Source organism: Onychostoma macrolepis, chromosome 17, assembly GCF_012432095.1.
Source record: "Onychostoma macrolepis isolate SWU-2019 chromosome 17, ASM1243209v1, whole genome shotgun sequence".
Taxonomy (NCBI): domain Eukaryota; kingdom Metazoa; phylum Chordata; class Actinopteri; order Cypriniformes; family Cyprinidae; genus Onychostoma; species Onychostoma macrolepis.
Window position 1 is genome coordinate 4,919,944 of NC_081171.1, and position 17,013 is coordinate 4,936,956.

The following is a 17,013-nucleotide window of genomic DNA, read 5'->3' on the forward strand; positions in this document are numbered from 1 at the left end:
TTATTAAGTTGAGACTTAAATGTCCAAATACATTTTTAGGGTCTATTTTAATGTGCAGTTGCTGTGTAGTGTTTCTACACCATCTCATCTTATTCTGTTTTGTGATCTCATTTTCTGAAATTAGTTACGGGTCTGAAACTAGCCTTTTAATATCAGCCTCTGGCTGCTTGATTTATGATTTGAACCACAGTGACAGTAAAAGAAAAGCCCCTTAGACCTAGTGACCCACGGTCGTAAATGTGCTCTTCGCTGCTGTGACTTTCACATCAGATGAACCTGATGCTACAAGCAACTGGTTAGCGACTATAATGATATTACATATCCCAATAAGATCCTAGTGAAATCATCTTGAAATCGTAAAAATATCAAGAAGCACAACAGCACTGTACGGTACGCACTTACATTTTGAATGGTAGTGTATCTGTTGCGAAAGACATAATTTACTGGGAAAACCACATGGGCAGTGTGGTGCTCTTTGGTATATTCTGAGATCTCCTCTGTATTATTCACATGTCATGTGAAAATGACTCAAATGTCCCTCCATTTCCTCTTACATGGATACATAGCATGGTGATGTTGTTTTACTTGTGCCTGGTTGAAGGTAGGTTCGAGTAGTCTTCACTTGACTGAAGTTTAGTTCTTTTTAGCAAAGCAATATGAAATGCTAAAACTCTAGAAAAGCCTTGAAATCTGAGCTGTTTCTATCAGCGACCATAATAATGGTATTTGGTATGCATGATGCAGATATATCCTGTTGAGTAATTTAATCTTTGCATCAGTGAGCCGTAATTCTGGAAAAATCTCTCTTCTTTCAGAGAATTTCAAAGTATTTGTTACTCATGTCTCATTCTTTCTGCTCTTTCTCATGAATTGTAATTCATAAAACTATTTTGTCTGAACATTCATTGTCTTCTAAAAAGTCTTCAGAGGGATGGGTTTTAATATCCTGTGGGTTCTGGGTTGCTGATGGAAATCGGTATTTTAGCACAGAGTAGTTGAGAAGGCCATATGATCAGAAATTGTGCTGTATGAATCCAGTGCCATCATATGATGTGTAATTCCATGCATAAAATTGCAGATCATAATATCAGTTGACTGACTGTTCATTTGTCTGTCTGATAGGACATCTGTGAAGACATATCGGATCATGTTGAGCAGATCCATGCCCTGTTGGAGACAGAGTTCTCCCTGAAGCTCCTGTCTTACTCGGTGAACATCATAGTGGACATCCGAAGTGTGCAGCTCCTCTGGCACCAGTTGCGAGTGTCCGTGTTGGTTCTGAAAGAGAGGCTTCTCCAGGGCCTCCAGGACTCCAACGGCAACTATACCCGCCAGACTGACATACTGCAAGCCTTCAGCCAGGATCACGATGAGGTCAGATACATCTCCAAAACATCATCCAAATTAAACCACCTAAAGCGGGTACATCCCTTACTCAGGGTACATCCCTTACTAATTCTCAAGGACAGAAAGTTAGTTATGCAACGTTCTGCTGGAAGTGTACCATAAACCATAAGGGTATTTGATATACCCTTGACCAAAGACATTCAGAATAGACAGCCCTTGTAAACATGCTTTTCTAGCAAACACTTGCAGTGAAGTGTACTTGATTATCCCAGATCAATTCAGGATTGATTTGATTACATTTTAAATTTAAGCTTACAAATGAGTCTGTTTGTTTTTGTGGTCTTGATCATCTTTAGGCTCGGTTGGACGCTTTGACAGAAGTGGACGATTCTGGCCAACTGACCATTAAATGCAGTAAGGACTACTTCTCCTTGGACTGCGGCATCACTGCTTACGAACTGAGTGACTACAGCCCCATTGACGATCCAGAAGGTCGAGGGCCACGCTCCCTTTATCCCGAGCTGGAGCAAGACTTCCCAGAACTGCTTCAGAGTGTGGATCTCCTCAACATCGCGGCCTCTAGACAAAACCAAGTATCATCTCCACCTGCAGAAGAGTCTGTTACCTCCACCCAGGAACCTCAAGAGACAATCAGTGACCCCACCGAAGAAGAAAGAGCACCAGATTCAGCAATGCAGGGAGATTGTGGGTTTGGCCTTTCCAAACGCCCTCTTCAAGGTGGCTTTAAGAGTGACATCTCTCCTACACAGCCTTTGCCTAAAAAGCCCATGTACCTGGAGGGTGATGGGGACACAAGGTGCACTAGGTCTTCGCCTCTCCAGTACCAGGCTGATTTGAGCAGAAGCACACCCTCCCTTCTGGATACACCGGATCGCTCGAAGTTCTGGCTGGAGCTGGAATCAGTCTATCCAGGCAATGGGAGTCAGTCCTATGAGAGTCTCCATGTCGTGAACGGGAGGAACTTGCAGATGAGTCTCAAGAGACCATCGGAAGTCCCTCTGGAGAGACGCTCATCAGAGGCCATGCAGGGATTCCACGCGCAGAAGCACTTGACAAACTTCAAGACTATGCACTCCAAAGCCAAGCAGGCTTACAGTGACTCTTCCAGCCCTCCACCATCTTCAGGGGAGGATATCTCAGACCCTGACCAGCGGGAAATGTCATCCAGCCCAGACGATCAAGCTCCCGCCACAGGTTCTCTCTGGATCGTGAACCAGAATGCTCTGTGCATCTCCAACACATCAGGGAGCCCCAAAGAGCACTGGTATGGCTCGGATGAGTTCCTCGCTCTTCCTGCTCAGCTAAAAAAGACAGAGATGTTGGCGATGAAGCTGGAAAGCCTCGCTCAGGCTTTACCGCAAAGAGGCCTGCAAGAGTCCATCCAGGACGTGGATGACTGGGAGCTCACTGAGGTCAACCCTGATTGGGAGAGCAGCAGTGATCTCCTTTTGCTTCACCCCTATAAGAAGCCCTCCCGAGCCAGCCGCTTTTCACCTACCTCCTCGAGTGACGTGGCGCCTTCTCTGGATGACAGCATTGAGTCTGGCCCACTCAGCGACCTGTTGTCTGAGGATGAGGGGGCGCGAAGTACACCTGAGTCTAGGGGTAGAAATATATCAGCTGGCCGGCCCAATGCACCAAAGATGATGTTTCAATGCACACCCTTGATACAGCAACTACTAGCAGATATTCAGCACCAAGAGAACTACCATGATGTCTGGGCAAAACTAGAGGTAAGAGATTTCTGCTTTTTGGAACAGTGTTTTTGAATAACTTTACATTTACATTTAGTCATTTAGTCATTAAGCAGTCATTAATTCTGTACAGTATTTACTGTACACCATGGCGTATGTACTGTATACTGAATACTATGCAGTATATACTTCATACGGTTCCATATATTCTTTATACTGTCGTACATAACCGGATGCTGTGTTATGTTGTATATGCGGTATACTGAATATTGTGCAGTAGATACTGCATACTGTCAAAAATACTGTATACTAATAATGTGCAGAATATACTTTATACTATGCCATATGTACTGTATACTGAATACTGTGCAGTATACACTTCATATTGTTCCATATATACTGTATACTGTGCCGTATTAACTGAATGCAGTATATACTATTTACTGTCCCTTATTCAGTGTATTAAACACTGTACAGTTTGTACAGTAAACTGCATACTGTTTTATAGTAAGTTAAACTGTAGGCATTATTCTATAATAAACATTTAACAAACTGTAGAATGCTACATTTGCTGTCACATGATCTCAACATGTTGCATGTGAGTGACGTTTAGTTGAGTGGATACATTTCAGCAAAATTTGTGGGTTGCATTGTGAGAAACATTCTGTCCTGTGTAGTGTCCCTAAATACTGCTAATTTTGACAAATCAGGTCATCCTAGTATACATATTGTAGAAATATTAAGAGTAGTTAGTACGCTCAGCAAAACTAAATAAGCAAGTGTTAATGTTAACCCTCTCAATGGTTAAACTTACATTTATCACAGCATTTCCGATTTAATTTGAAAGGGATATAATCACTAAGGAAGTCATTTGTATGCCTTAATCCTCATTCACATAGAGGCGGCAGTTAATATGTGTCACTACACTAAGCAGATATTAAAAACAGCTGATAACTAAAGGGGTAATGAACTAACAAGCCACCTCAGCCTTTTGCTAATATTCAAAGCTTAATTAACAGGATTGCACTCCTCGACAACCTCTCTTCAGTCCCAAGTCTGTAATTAAATGATTAGCTACATAATTAAGAACATGCAATCGTGTTTATAAAGAACCCGGGTGCTTGAGGAAACCCAAACTTGTCAGACTAGTTCTTCACTTTCTTATGGGCTATGTACAGAATAGCATACTATCACACTCTTACTGTTGCTGTTGCATATAATATGTGCACTATGCACTGTATGCAGATTTTCTGGATGCATGGAAATGCCCAGATGACCTAATACATTTGCTGAAATGTTGTATCCCACAATGCAATGTGTCCAGCTTTAGGAATTGTGTGACACATGAACTGTAAATTACAGCTGTATGCCACATCAAAACATAAAAAAAATAAATAAATGCAGTTGTATTTACATTTTATTAATTAGCAGATGCTTTTATTAAGCAAATAAGGAACATCACAAGCAGGTTGTCAAATGAGCCAAATGAATGACGCTTACTGTACATCATGAGACAGACTAGTGAGGTCAGCACAATGTGGCATACTGCTGTTTGAAATGTTTATCATGGAATAATGCATATAAACATATATATATATTTTTTAATAGTTGGCAATATACTGTTGCAGTAAGCAGTAATTTAATTCTGTGACGTTTTATTATTTAGCTATTTAGATTCATCCGGTCTCATCAGTAATGCATTACACTTTATGTTTGAAAGAACATAGATAAGAATTACATCAATATAAGAAATGGCAACGATTTGTTGTAAAAAGATTACAGCATAACACATTTTTTTATTTCCTGACTGCTGTTGACCATGAGATTAGTTTTACTGTTTGGTTTACTGCCTTAGAGACACAGTAGCGTCCTATCGCCATCTGGTGGTAAAATAGAAATTCACACCAAGAACACCATTCTGTAAGTGTAAACCTAAATTAATATAGATTAATAACTGTGTTTATGAAAATGAGTCAATCATGAGTGCATCAGATTAAGTTTATTTAACAAGGTCATTTAGATGCGTCTTTTGATGTTCTGGTTTTAAAAACTTGCATAGTGCCCCAAAATGCAATAGAAATTAAAGTTATGGTTTCTAGAGTAAAAACATGGTTTTGTAACTGGTGTTTTGGTGGGAACTATGGTTATACTGTTTGTGTACAATATTTTGTCTGTGGTCATTTGCATAACATACTTAGACTAGTCTTACAAATTAGTCGATTGTTTTAATTATTTAAGATCAAAGGTCAGTTACATTAAAACATAGATTTAACCGTAGAGTGCTATTTAAAAAAAACAAAAAAAATACGACTGCTCACTTCTACTGGTCTTAAAACACAGTCTTAACACAGAGACTAATTTTATGTAAATGGCCACTGATTTACAATGATCAATAACATTAGACACAGTTCGTCCAGTGTCATGAATTTATATCGTCCACTGGATTTCTTTCAGTTCACACTAATGCATATTTTATCACCTCCAAATTCAGTCTTCTTTTCCATCCAAGCAGATCAATCCTTACAGCATAGGAAGCACTTTTGAAAGCTACTTCATAACACTTCTCATGTCTTAGGAACAGTATCCATGGCAATCATGCCGATCTGATGGAGGTGAATGACTAGTGAAGGGAAGGATGCCCTCAAAAGTTTTCAGCTGTAATCCTTCCTTTGATTCCAGTGCAGGCATGTGTGTGTGTGTGTGTGTGTGTGTGAGTGTGTGCCGTAAGCTCACTGGAGCGGGTGGAGGTAGGCAGCCACATCCACCTGAGATGATGCGTGTCACAGGAGGAGGTGATTGATTACATTAGTATTCAGCCGCTGGAGATGACTTCATTCTCATGGCAACAGACAGCTGGCAGCTGAAGTCTCTTCTTGGGGGCGTCTCAGGGGCCTAGTCATGTGTGACGCCACCAACCCCTCTTCCCCTTCTCCTTGTCTTTTTCTGTCTCTCTCTCTCTCTGTTTCCTCTGCCTCCCCCCACTTTGACAATCTTTGCATATCTTTGTCTTTGCGTCTTTATTTTTGGTGGCAGTTATGTTATTGAAAATAAAAATAAGAATGTATAAAAAAAAAAAGATGAGGGAATTTAATAAGATAAAGGGATTTTAAATAAGAGAAAATGATAGATAGATAGAAAATAAGAGATAGATATTACAAATGTGAAATAAAAAATTCTCTCTCTATATATATTATTGTATCATAATATATTTACATTATTATATTTATATATGTAAAGTATTATATTAGGTATAAACAATGATGCTTCTTGATCTTTAAGACCATATACATTTATTTATTTAAATATTCATTGCATATAGAAAATGAAGCCTATTTTTCATTGTGACATTTTTGAGTGAACAATTCCTATTTCATGCAAATAAACAGACAACATGAATATGCTGATAAAAGCAGACATACAACATCAAGATTAAATCAACAAATTTTCATTTTGGGGTGAACAATTCTTGTTGTACGTATTGAATACGCCGATAAAAGCAGTGATTGGTTTCTGAGGTTGTCCAATTCAAATATAAATTTGGCAGCGACCGACTGCCCTCACCCATTAGTGTTCTCTCTCTCTCTCTCTCTCACTCTCTCTGTCTGTCTGTCTCTTTCTTTTTCTTTCTCTGGGGCATGGAGTCGCGTCTTATTTTCTCTTCCTCCCTCTGTAATACACTCACAAACAGGTCTGGTGACAAGCTCAGTTAATGCTGTGACCAGCGGCTACATATTCATCTGCTCTGAGTGCTTTATCAGTGCACAAGATGAGAGCGAATCGCACGCCGTCCCTGCCAGGGGAATAATTTAGCGGCAGTATCTATTGATCTCCATCGACTGCCACAATCGCACAGAATTCCTTTGGTCTATATGATGATATACCATATTGCAGCAAAGCTGGAGAGATGTGCGATAGTTTCAAGGCTTTCTTTCAACATAAAAGTGGTCTACCAGCTCTGGCCAGCTTGACCAAGAGAGTCCGCCAGACCTAAACCAGGTCCAGTTGATCTGCTCAACGCATAGAAACCAGTAGGAGATGCATTCAGGCCTTATTCTGACATCTGAAATGGCAGATCTTATTCCTCTCCAGCATTTAGCTTTGAAAGCACAGCCAGTCTCACCCACTTCAAAGCTTGTCTGCCGGTGAAGGCCAAACAGTCGATAAATTATGGGATTTTTAGCTGGCGTCTGCGGAGAGGTCATTTGTATCAATATCTTTGATTTTCGCCAATGTTAGATAATGAGTAGGAGGAGCTGCCTTGGAGAAAGGGTGAGATGTTCTCATATTACATTCAGATGGTTCATTAGAGACTTTATGAAATGGTATTTGATCCGTTTGGGCGTATGACATCAGAACATCAGAAGACCGGCATACTTGGCACTCTAATTAGAGCTCAGATCCTCGACGTTCACCCTCTGGTTAACCACAGACTTGAAGGAATCGTTCACCTGAAAATGTCATCATTTACTCACCTTCATTTCATACTTTTTCTTCCATGTGCAGAAGGATGTTCAAACGAGTGCTGCTGAGCACCAAAAATAACACAATAGTAACATAAAAGTATAATAAAAACAGGCTAAATGACTTCTAAAGTCTTATGAAACACAAGTTCATCACACAAAGCTTTCATTTGCCTTCAGAAGACTTGATAGGTAGCTATAGATACCACTCTTAAAAATAAAGGTGCTTAAAACACACCGATGCCATAGAAGAACCATTTCTCTTCCTTACCTTTGTATAATCTAAAGAACTTTCTTTCACCACAAAGAACCTTTTGTGAAACGGAAAGGTTCTACAGATGTTAAAGGTTCTTTATGGAACCATTTAGACAAAAAGGTTCTTCTATGGCATCGTGAAGCACCTTTATTCTTAAGAGTGTAGACTCCTTTATAGGTTGTTTTGTCCTTTTTTAGGACCTGAATTTGTTGTTTGGAACAGAGCAGTTTGGACATTCTGTAAAACATCTCCTTTTTGGTGTATGGATGAAAGACAGCTTTATAATGACACAGTTTTCATTTTTCAGCGAGCTGCTCCTCCAGTATTTGTTTTAGAAGCAGCTGGTGGAATCTAGTGTCTCTTTGGTTCAGCAGATGGCAGTATGTACACACCGAGCACATTGAATCTCCTCTCACTGAAAAAGCCATTGACGCACATCAAGGGCAGCTTCTGTGTGACATTCCCTTAAGCATTGTGTGCTTTTGACAAATGCAAACCCTTGCTTCGAAACTTTTATCAGTTTATCAAACCTTATCAAAACACTTGATTATTTTTCTGAGGTCCTGTTTGTTGTGTTGTGGTGTAACACATGGTGGTTTTGTTCAGATTTTTACGTTTCGAGACTTTTGATGTCAAAGCAATCACAATTGCTGTGTTTGACCGTGTTGATGTGTCTGTTGTGTGTTTGTTCTTGCAGGGTTTTGTCAGCAAACTGGATGAGTTCATCTGCTGGCTGAGAGACGCTCTAGAAACCACAGACAACTGGACGCCACCCAGAGCTGATATCGACAGCCTCAAACTCTACCTGGAAACTCACCTAGTGAGTAAACGTCTATCCGTCGATATCCTTCAGTGTGTAAAAACTCACATAAGTTAACAAATGAGCATATGGTCAGAAGTGTTTCCCCTAGTGTTCATACTGCTTTGTTTTTATTTCATTTTAATTCTTAAAGGATTTTTTCTCAGATGTTGCTCTTTCATAGTTTCATCATGTCTCTCAGTCATGTTTAATTTAAGTATTACCTTTGTCTCCAACGTTTCTTATAAATTGCTCAGGAGGAATCAAAATGGACATGATTGATTTGTGATTGTTTATGTACAAAAAGATTTAGATCTATAAAATTAAAGCAGATAGCAGCTGAGATGATTTGGTCTTGAAATGAATTAATAATACATTTATGTGCATTTGCTTTTGAAAAGAGTTTTACGGTAGAATTTTATATTTTACAGTAATAAATAGGTCATTTATAATTTACTGTAAATTTTGATGAATTACTATGTGTGTGTGTGCATATAAAATATAAATCTTTTATATTATCAAAAGTAAATTATAAATATACATCATATATTGAAATATATAATATTTAAATAAATAACTTATAATTTACTCTAAATATGGAATATATTCCAAAATATATTTTTATAAATATATATATATTAATATATTGTCAAAAGTAAATTATAAATGTACATTCATTTATTAATAAATATGTATAATTTAACATTTTCATAAATGGTGTTATATCATATTTAAATAAATAATTTACAGTAAATTATACATTTTCTCTATTCCAAAGTTTAAAATATTTCATAATTTTAATGAGTATAAATACATAGGATTATATTTAATATTATCATAAATTATTTTAAATGAACATGTATTATTTATAAACTAGTGATGTCAACGATTAATCACGATTAATCACGTCCAAAATAAATGTTTTAATTTACATAATATATCTGTATAAATGCACACACATACAGTATATATTTTGAAAATATTTACATGTATATATTTATATCCTTATAATTTATTTTATATATAAGTATATTTAATATATAAAATAACATATATTTCTTAAATATATACATGCATGGGTGTGTATTTATATATACATAATAAATATACACAGTATACACACATGAACAAAAACTTTTATTTGGATGCGATTAATCGTGATTAATCATTTGACAGCACTATTATAAACATTTATAATTTAATATCTTTATATGTTATCAAAAGTAAATGGTGAATGTACATGTATTTTTTTTTTTTATAAATCTGTATCATTTAACATTATATTATATAAATAAATGCTGATATTATATTAACCCTAGACCACTAGTTGACACGTGAGATTGCTAGGTTTGGTTTCGAGAGATCTGAGAAGTAGGAGACATGAGCAAAGTCCTCCATTTGTCCTTCGTTAAATCTCATTGCTGTCTAGGAAAACTAATTGAGATATTAAAAAGATCTCATTTATGAGTTGTCCTTCCAGTGGTAGTGTGAAACCCTTACTAACCCGTATCAGAAGCGTATCGTGTTTGCCTTGTGCACCGGCGAGACGTGTTTGTTTATCCATCTGTCTGTGTGACCGGCCGTCTGTACTGCAGGAGGAAAATCACATTGTGTTTTATAGTGAGGGGCTTCACTCATTTTTATTGATTCAGAGAGCGGGGTCACACACTCGCTGTCTCTCATCCAGCGTTCGGGGCTCTCAGGATGTGCTCACAGGTTTAATGTCTGGGCATTAAGTCCAGCTGGCAGGTGGGGAGCGTGTGTGTGTGTTTGTGTTTGTGTCCATGCGCATATATGTGTGTGTCTGTGAGCACGGATCTTTCCGGTACCCACGGGAGAGCCGTAAGGAGGAGGTTGGCTGTTGCAGGGTAGGAAGAGAAAGAGAGAGAGAGAGAAAAGGAGTGGGCTTTCTTTATAAGGCATTGAGAGATTGTGAAATGAAACAGCTATTGATTGCGCTGGGTGGCGGATCCAGGTCTCTGAATCACATTAACGACACACACACACAAGCCGGCCTCCATTGGCAAATGAGACACAGAAACAAGGGCCCCCAGTCACACAGATAGTGAGTTGTGCTCCTGCTTTCCAACATACACACAAACATTAAAGGCATTCTTTATATGTCAGTTAGCGCACAAACCACACAGTCTTTTACATTTGAGTGGACAGTGTTTAAAAAGATTAATTGGAGTTTTATGGCCATGACTATTAGTTCATGTCATTTACATGCTGGTATGCTCCTATAAGTTAACAAAACTACTGAAACATCTAGTAAATGTATATATTTTTAAATGTAAAGACTTTCACTTTGTATGTTAAAAATTTGCACTTACAAAATTGTCTAGTCAAAATGGTCTCTTGAAGTTTCTGTTTGCAATGACAAACCCTGTTTATTCTGTTTTGTATTTGCATGTTAGTGTTGTCGTCTAGCTAAATTAATTATTTTAAAATGTAGTACTTCATAACTTGAATTTGCTGCATAACTATTTTAGAAACTGTAGTTGCAGCTTCAGCAGTCGTTTTTCTCCATCTGAAAAAAGGTTGTTTGCTGGTCTTGCATTTACTTAAGATATTTTAGCTTGTTTTCCAGTCTGACTCACTGACTCGTGTACTCAAAACCCCTTTAAAACCATCGAACCACCACCTTAGGCTTTTTAAAGCTGTTTATTTCACTAGTGAAACGTCATAAACTCTTCTTCTTTCCCAGTGCAATGGGGTTCCCAGCCAAAAAAATCAAAAAATCAAACATCCATGAACTTCTAAATTCACCAAAAATGGTTACCATCTGGCCATCTTCAGCATGTTACTTTCAACATACTATACTAGTGCAGATAGCATGTGATCTGTCAACCAGTATTGTTCTTAAATTTGTACATTTATGAACATAAGAAATTTGTATTTTATAAATATTTTATGAAGTATAATACATTAAGGTAAATTATAAATAAATAATATAGTATACAATAGTGTAAAATTTATATATATATAATTAATATATATTTTAATATTTTCAAAGATACATTTAAATATATTTTTAATATTTTTATATATATAAAACTTAATTTGAAAGTTCTCAAAGGGATCATTCACCCAAGAAATATGACCATTTTTAAGTACAATTCTGTCATTCTGAACATGAAAGAAAAAAAAAGAACGTTGGTCTCCAAACAGCATTGGACACTTTCATAAACCAAAAAAGTCCTGGGACATTTTTCAAAATATTTCCTTGTGCTTTTCATATAGAAGAAAGAAAGTCATGCGGGTTTGGAATGAAATGAGTGTGAGTAAATGATGACAGAATTTATGTTCTGGGTGAACTGTCCCTTTAATAACAAGCACAGCACTCGTGATCCAGGAGAGACTGACAGGCCGTCCTCCTGTCTCCTCACCCCAGAATCCACAAATTCCTTCAAACCTGCACACTGCAAACCCCAATCTGTCTCCAGAGTCCTCCTCGCCCAGCAGCCTTCCCTCCGTTCTCTCTCTCTCTCTCTCTCTCTCTCTCTGATTTGGGGATTAGGACAGGGGGAGGTTCGTGGTCCACCGGTTGCTGTGGCACATCTATTGATGTCAAGTAAGCGATAACCTGTCTGCCCTCACGTCTGATCCTAGCCAGAGTGGGGCGGCAGTGTGCTCACACACAAACACATCACACGTCAAGAGCTAGCACCTCCCATGTGAAGATGCAACACAGATTTGTAGCATAATAGCAAACAAAACACACCTGCTTGGGAATCAACTTAAAATGCAGATTTTGGCTTTGTGCGCTCAAACTGTTAGGTTTCATTCATGAACACATTGGATTTTCTCTTTGGGTCTGTGTTTTGAAAGTAAAGGTGATGATGAAATGGATGTAAGGGTATTTTTCACACCTTGAAACTTGACAGGAATGTTTTTGTGTTGTTTTTGAGGTGTTTGAACATCCTCGTTTAATAAAACATGACGCGCGTTGCCTTTTTGCTTATACTGAACCTTGAATTGGAGCTGCACGAATTGATATAAAGAGTCTCTTAATAAGATTATGTGATATTGATATCGCCTCAGTTATAGTTGATGGGATTATTACAGCTCGCTTTTTATGCCGTTGAATACAGTATACGAGTGTCCTTGCCATGTGCACCAAAAATTGATATTACACCCTATTACTAGAGCATTTTGTTGTAGCATAAATCAGTGATGGATATCTGTTTATTCTGCGTTTTTTTCCCCTTCGGTTTGTTTACTCATTTTAAAGGCGTTTAGCTCTGTAAAGGATATCAATTTCAGCCTGTATCCGAACTCATAAATAAGCTCTCCTCACTTTCTCTCGTGTCTGTCATGAGTGATAAATTCTCTCACCTGCTGATCCATCACCCGTCTCGTCCCGCTCGCGCTTTCTGATGGCACTAAGTTGAGAGAGAGAGAGAGTCTCGGGCCTCTCGCTCCGCTCTCAGACGGCCTCAGACACCAGACCGTCCATTTGGTATGTGATGGCCATTTCTGGGCTTTCTTAGTCACTAAACTTAGGGCTTGCTTACTTGTACTGTGATTAGTGCTTTCTGATGTTATTTTAAAAATCAGGCTGTTTGTTTAGTATACTGCCTACATAACCCGATAAAAACTACTGTATCATATTTGATATGCAAATTTTTAAGGCTTCTAAATTAAACACATGATAAAAAATTCACTGAAAAAACTTGCTTTCTGTCATCTGATTTGATAGTTTCTACTTTTAGCCACGTCTTCCTTCAGGCTGTGGTTCATGCGTCTTTTTGCTGAGAAAACTTTACTGATTTATATAAATCAGATTTTGTTAGTAATATTTCAAGATGAACAGTTACTAGACTGAAGCAACTTAGGTTTACTTGATTATGCGTACATTGTTTTTTTTTTTTTTTTTAGAAAAATCATGTTCAAATGTGAGTATCAAATATGATACATCAGGCTTGTTATTTGTTCATCATCATTGTATTGCATTGCATTACATGTTTTGCTGCCCACAGTAAAAACTGCAGAGCTTTGATCATAAAAGCATTTAAATATCATCTAACACATATTATTGGGAGGTACAGAGTGACAACTGATGTTGGATGCATTAGATCTTGTTAAGGTACAGTGCAAGAATTTTTATCTCACTTTTTGGCCATTTTTTGGCAATATCAGCAACGAAATCACATAGTTTTGCTTAATTTGAGCATCTGAATAAAACAGGTGATTTTTTTTCTCCACTAATATGAATGCAGTATTCTCCTGTATCATACTATATGAGCCATAAAAGCCTGATATATATGATACTCACCACAAATGTTATATAATATGATACTCCACAAATAACATTTTTACATCTTTTTTTTTTTTTTTAAGATTTTGTCTAAAGGTTCAATAAACTTTGCCATTTTAATAAATTAGATTTTCCTATTATTTCATATGTTAGACCTTACAGGGTTAAAAGTATGTACTGCATACTTTCTTCATGTGCAGCAATCAACATTTGTAAGCATATGTTTGGTTCCATACTACTACAGGATTTGGTGTGTATTCACAGTATGCATTTTCTGGATGCACAGAATACCCGAGAGACCTGCTTACATTTGCCAAAATGTGCAGTATACAGCCTGAGCTCACTGCATCGAAAACTATATCCCATAATGTATCCCATAATGCAGTGGACTCTTTTTGACCTTACATTTCCAGAGTGGCATATTATTATTTTGTCTGACTGCAAAGATATTTATAGATATATATACAAAATGGCACTACAGTGCAACATAATATTTTTCTTTGTTCAGAGCTCATAAGGGATATTATAGTTGGAAAAAAACTTAACTTTAAACATATGTTTTAAAATTTAAACTAGTGCTGTCAAATGATTAATCGCGATTAATCGCATCCAAAATAAAAGTATTTGTTTACATAATATATGTGTATGTACTGTGTATATTTATTACGTATATATAAATAGACACACATGCATATATATATATTTAAGAAAAATATGTTATGTTTATATATTAAATATATTTATATATAAATTTAATTATATGAATATAAATATATACATGTAAATACATGTAGATATTTTCTAAATATATACTGTATGTGTGTGTATTTATATACAGGTGCATCTCAATAAATTAGAATGTCGTGGAAAAGTTAATTTATTTCAGTAATTCAACTCAAATTGTGAAACTCGTGAAACTCAAATAAATTCAATGCACACAGACTGAAGTAGTTTAAGTCTTTGGTTATTTTAATTGTGATGATTTTGGCTCACATTTAACAAAAACCCACCAATTCACTATCTCAACAAATTAGAATATGGTGACATGCCAATCAGCTAATCAACTCAAAACACCTGCAAAGGTTTCCTGAGCCTTCAAAATGGTCTCTCAGTTTGGTTCACTAGGCTACACAATCATGGGGAAGACTGCTGATCTGACAGTTGTCCAGAAGACGATCATTGACACCCTTCACAAGGAGGGTAAGCCACAAACATTCATTGCCAAAGAAGCTGGCTGTTCACAGAGTGCTGTATCCAAGCATGTTAACAGAAAGTTGAGTGGAAGGAAAAAGCGTGGAAGAAAAAGATGCAGAACCAACCGAGAGAACCGCAGCCTTATGAGGATTGTCAAGCAAAATCGATTCAAGAATGTGGGTGAACTTCACAAGGAATGGACTGAGGCTGGGGTCAAGGCATCAAGAGCCACCACACACAGACGTGTCAAGGAATTTGGCTACAGTTGTCGTATTCCTCTTGTTAAGCCATTCCTGATCCACAGACAACGTCAGAGGCGTCTTACCTGGGCTAAGGAGAAGAAGAACTGGACTGTTGCCCAGTGGTCCAAAGTCCTCTTTTCAGATGAGAGCAAGTTTTGTATTTCATTTGGAAACCAAGGTCCTAGAGTCTGGAGGAAGGGTGAAGCTCATAGCCCAAGTTGCTTGAAGTCCAGTGTTAAGTTTCCACAGTCTGTGATGATTTGGGGTGCAATGTCATCTGCTGGTGTTGGTCCATTGTGTTTTTTGAAAACCAAAGTCACTGCACCCGTTTACCAAGAAATTTTGGAGCACTTCATGCTTCCTTCTGCTGACCAGCTTTTTGAAGATGCTGATTTCATTTTCCAGCAGGATTTGGCACCTGCCCACACTGCCAAAAGCACCAAAAGTTGGTTAAATGACTGGCCAGCAAACTCACCAGACCTGAACCCCATAGAGAATCTATGGGGTATTGTCAAGAGGAAAATGAGAAACAAGAGACCAAAAAAGGCCACTGTCAAAGAAACCTGGGCTTCCATACCACCTCAGCAGTGCCACAAACTGATCACCTCCATGCCACGCCAAATTGAGGCAGTAATTAAAGCAAAAGGAGCCCCTACCAAGTATTGAGTACATGTACAGTAAATGAACATACTTTCCAGAAGGCCAACAATTCGCGAAAAATGTTTTTTTTTTATTGGTCTTATGAAGTATTCTAATTTGTTGAGATAGTGAATTGGTGGGTTTTTGTTAAATGTGAGCCAAAATCATCACAATTAAAATAACCAAAGACTTAAACTACTTCAGTCTGTGTGCACTGAATTTATTTAATACATGAGTTTCATAATTTGAGTTGAATTACTGAAATAAATAAACTTTTCCACGACATTCTAATTTATTGAGATGCACCTGTATATTATTATTATTACACATATATTATGTAAGTAAAAACCTTTATTTTGGATGCGATTAATCGTTTGACAGCATTAATTTAAACTTAATTTATTCCAGCTTGTTGACAAGACAACATTTCTCATTTTTGGGTAGTTTAACTATTATTTAATTATTAAGTACTTATTATTAAGTATTTAAAAATAACTAAAAACTGAAAACAAATAAAAACTAGACATATAAAAAATATAAGACTGATAAAAAACAACAACTAAGAAACAACACAATTAAGCAAATTATTTTTTTATAACAGAAAATATAAACATAAAATTAAACATATCAACAAAAACTATAATAGATACTAAAATAATACTGATGCTGCCAAAAAATAATTATTGTAATTCTAAATTTAAAAACAAGGGATCTGAGCAAGAGCAAGAGAACAAGAGTCGTTTTGGTAGAGTTGTGACTAAATTTTGAAGAGGCAAGTCACGCATGTCAACAAACCGGAATTGCAATGTCAGACTCAATCGAGTCATGGCGTGCATTATTCTACAGGCTATGCTGTTGTACACTACACATTTTGCAAAACATAGTCATCATAATCCATTCCGTTCATACACAAAACTGTGCTCAGAGTATACAGTACGTAATGCAAAATTAGTACGAGTAGCATGTTAGACTGCATGTATGAACAGACATTTGTGACAGCAGGATGGATTGGAAACTCTTTACAGAACACTGATGCATCTTTCTGTCAGGTTTGCTGTCAGACAGACAGGCAGGCAGACAGCTGAAGGTGAAAACGGGCCG

The 17,013-nt window shown here is 37.1% G+C and overlaps 1 protein-coding gene across 3 annotated transcripts in view; it reads left to right on the plus strand.

Moving 5' to 3' along the window:
• akap6 (A kinase (PRKA) anchor protein 6) overlaps positions 1-17,013 on the plus strand; it is a 154,898-nt gene that overhangs the window by 36,627 nt on the left and 101,258 nt on the right. For all 3 annotated transcript variants that reach the window (XM_058749067.1, XM_058749069.1, XM_058749068.1), the window contains 3 exons: positions 1,123-1,374; positions 1,704-3,101; positions 8,476-8,598. In XM_058749067.1, coding sequence (XP_058605050.1) covers positions 1,123-1,374; positions 1,704-3,101; positions 8,476-8,598 — 1,773 coding nt within the window. The remainder of the gene's footprint in view (positions 1-1,122; positions 1,375-1,703; positions 3,102-8,475; positions 8,599-17,013) is intronic.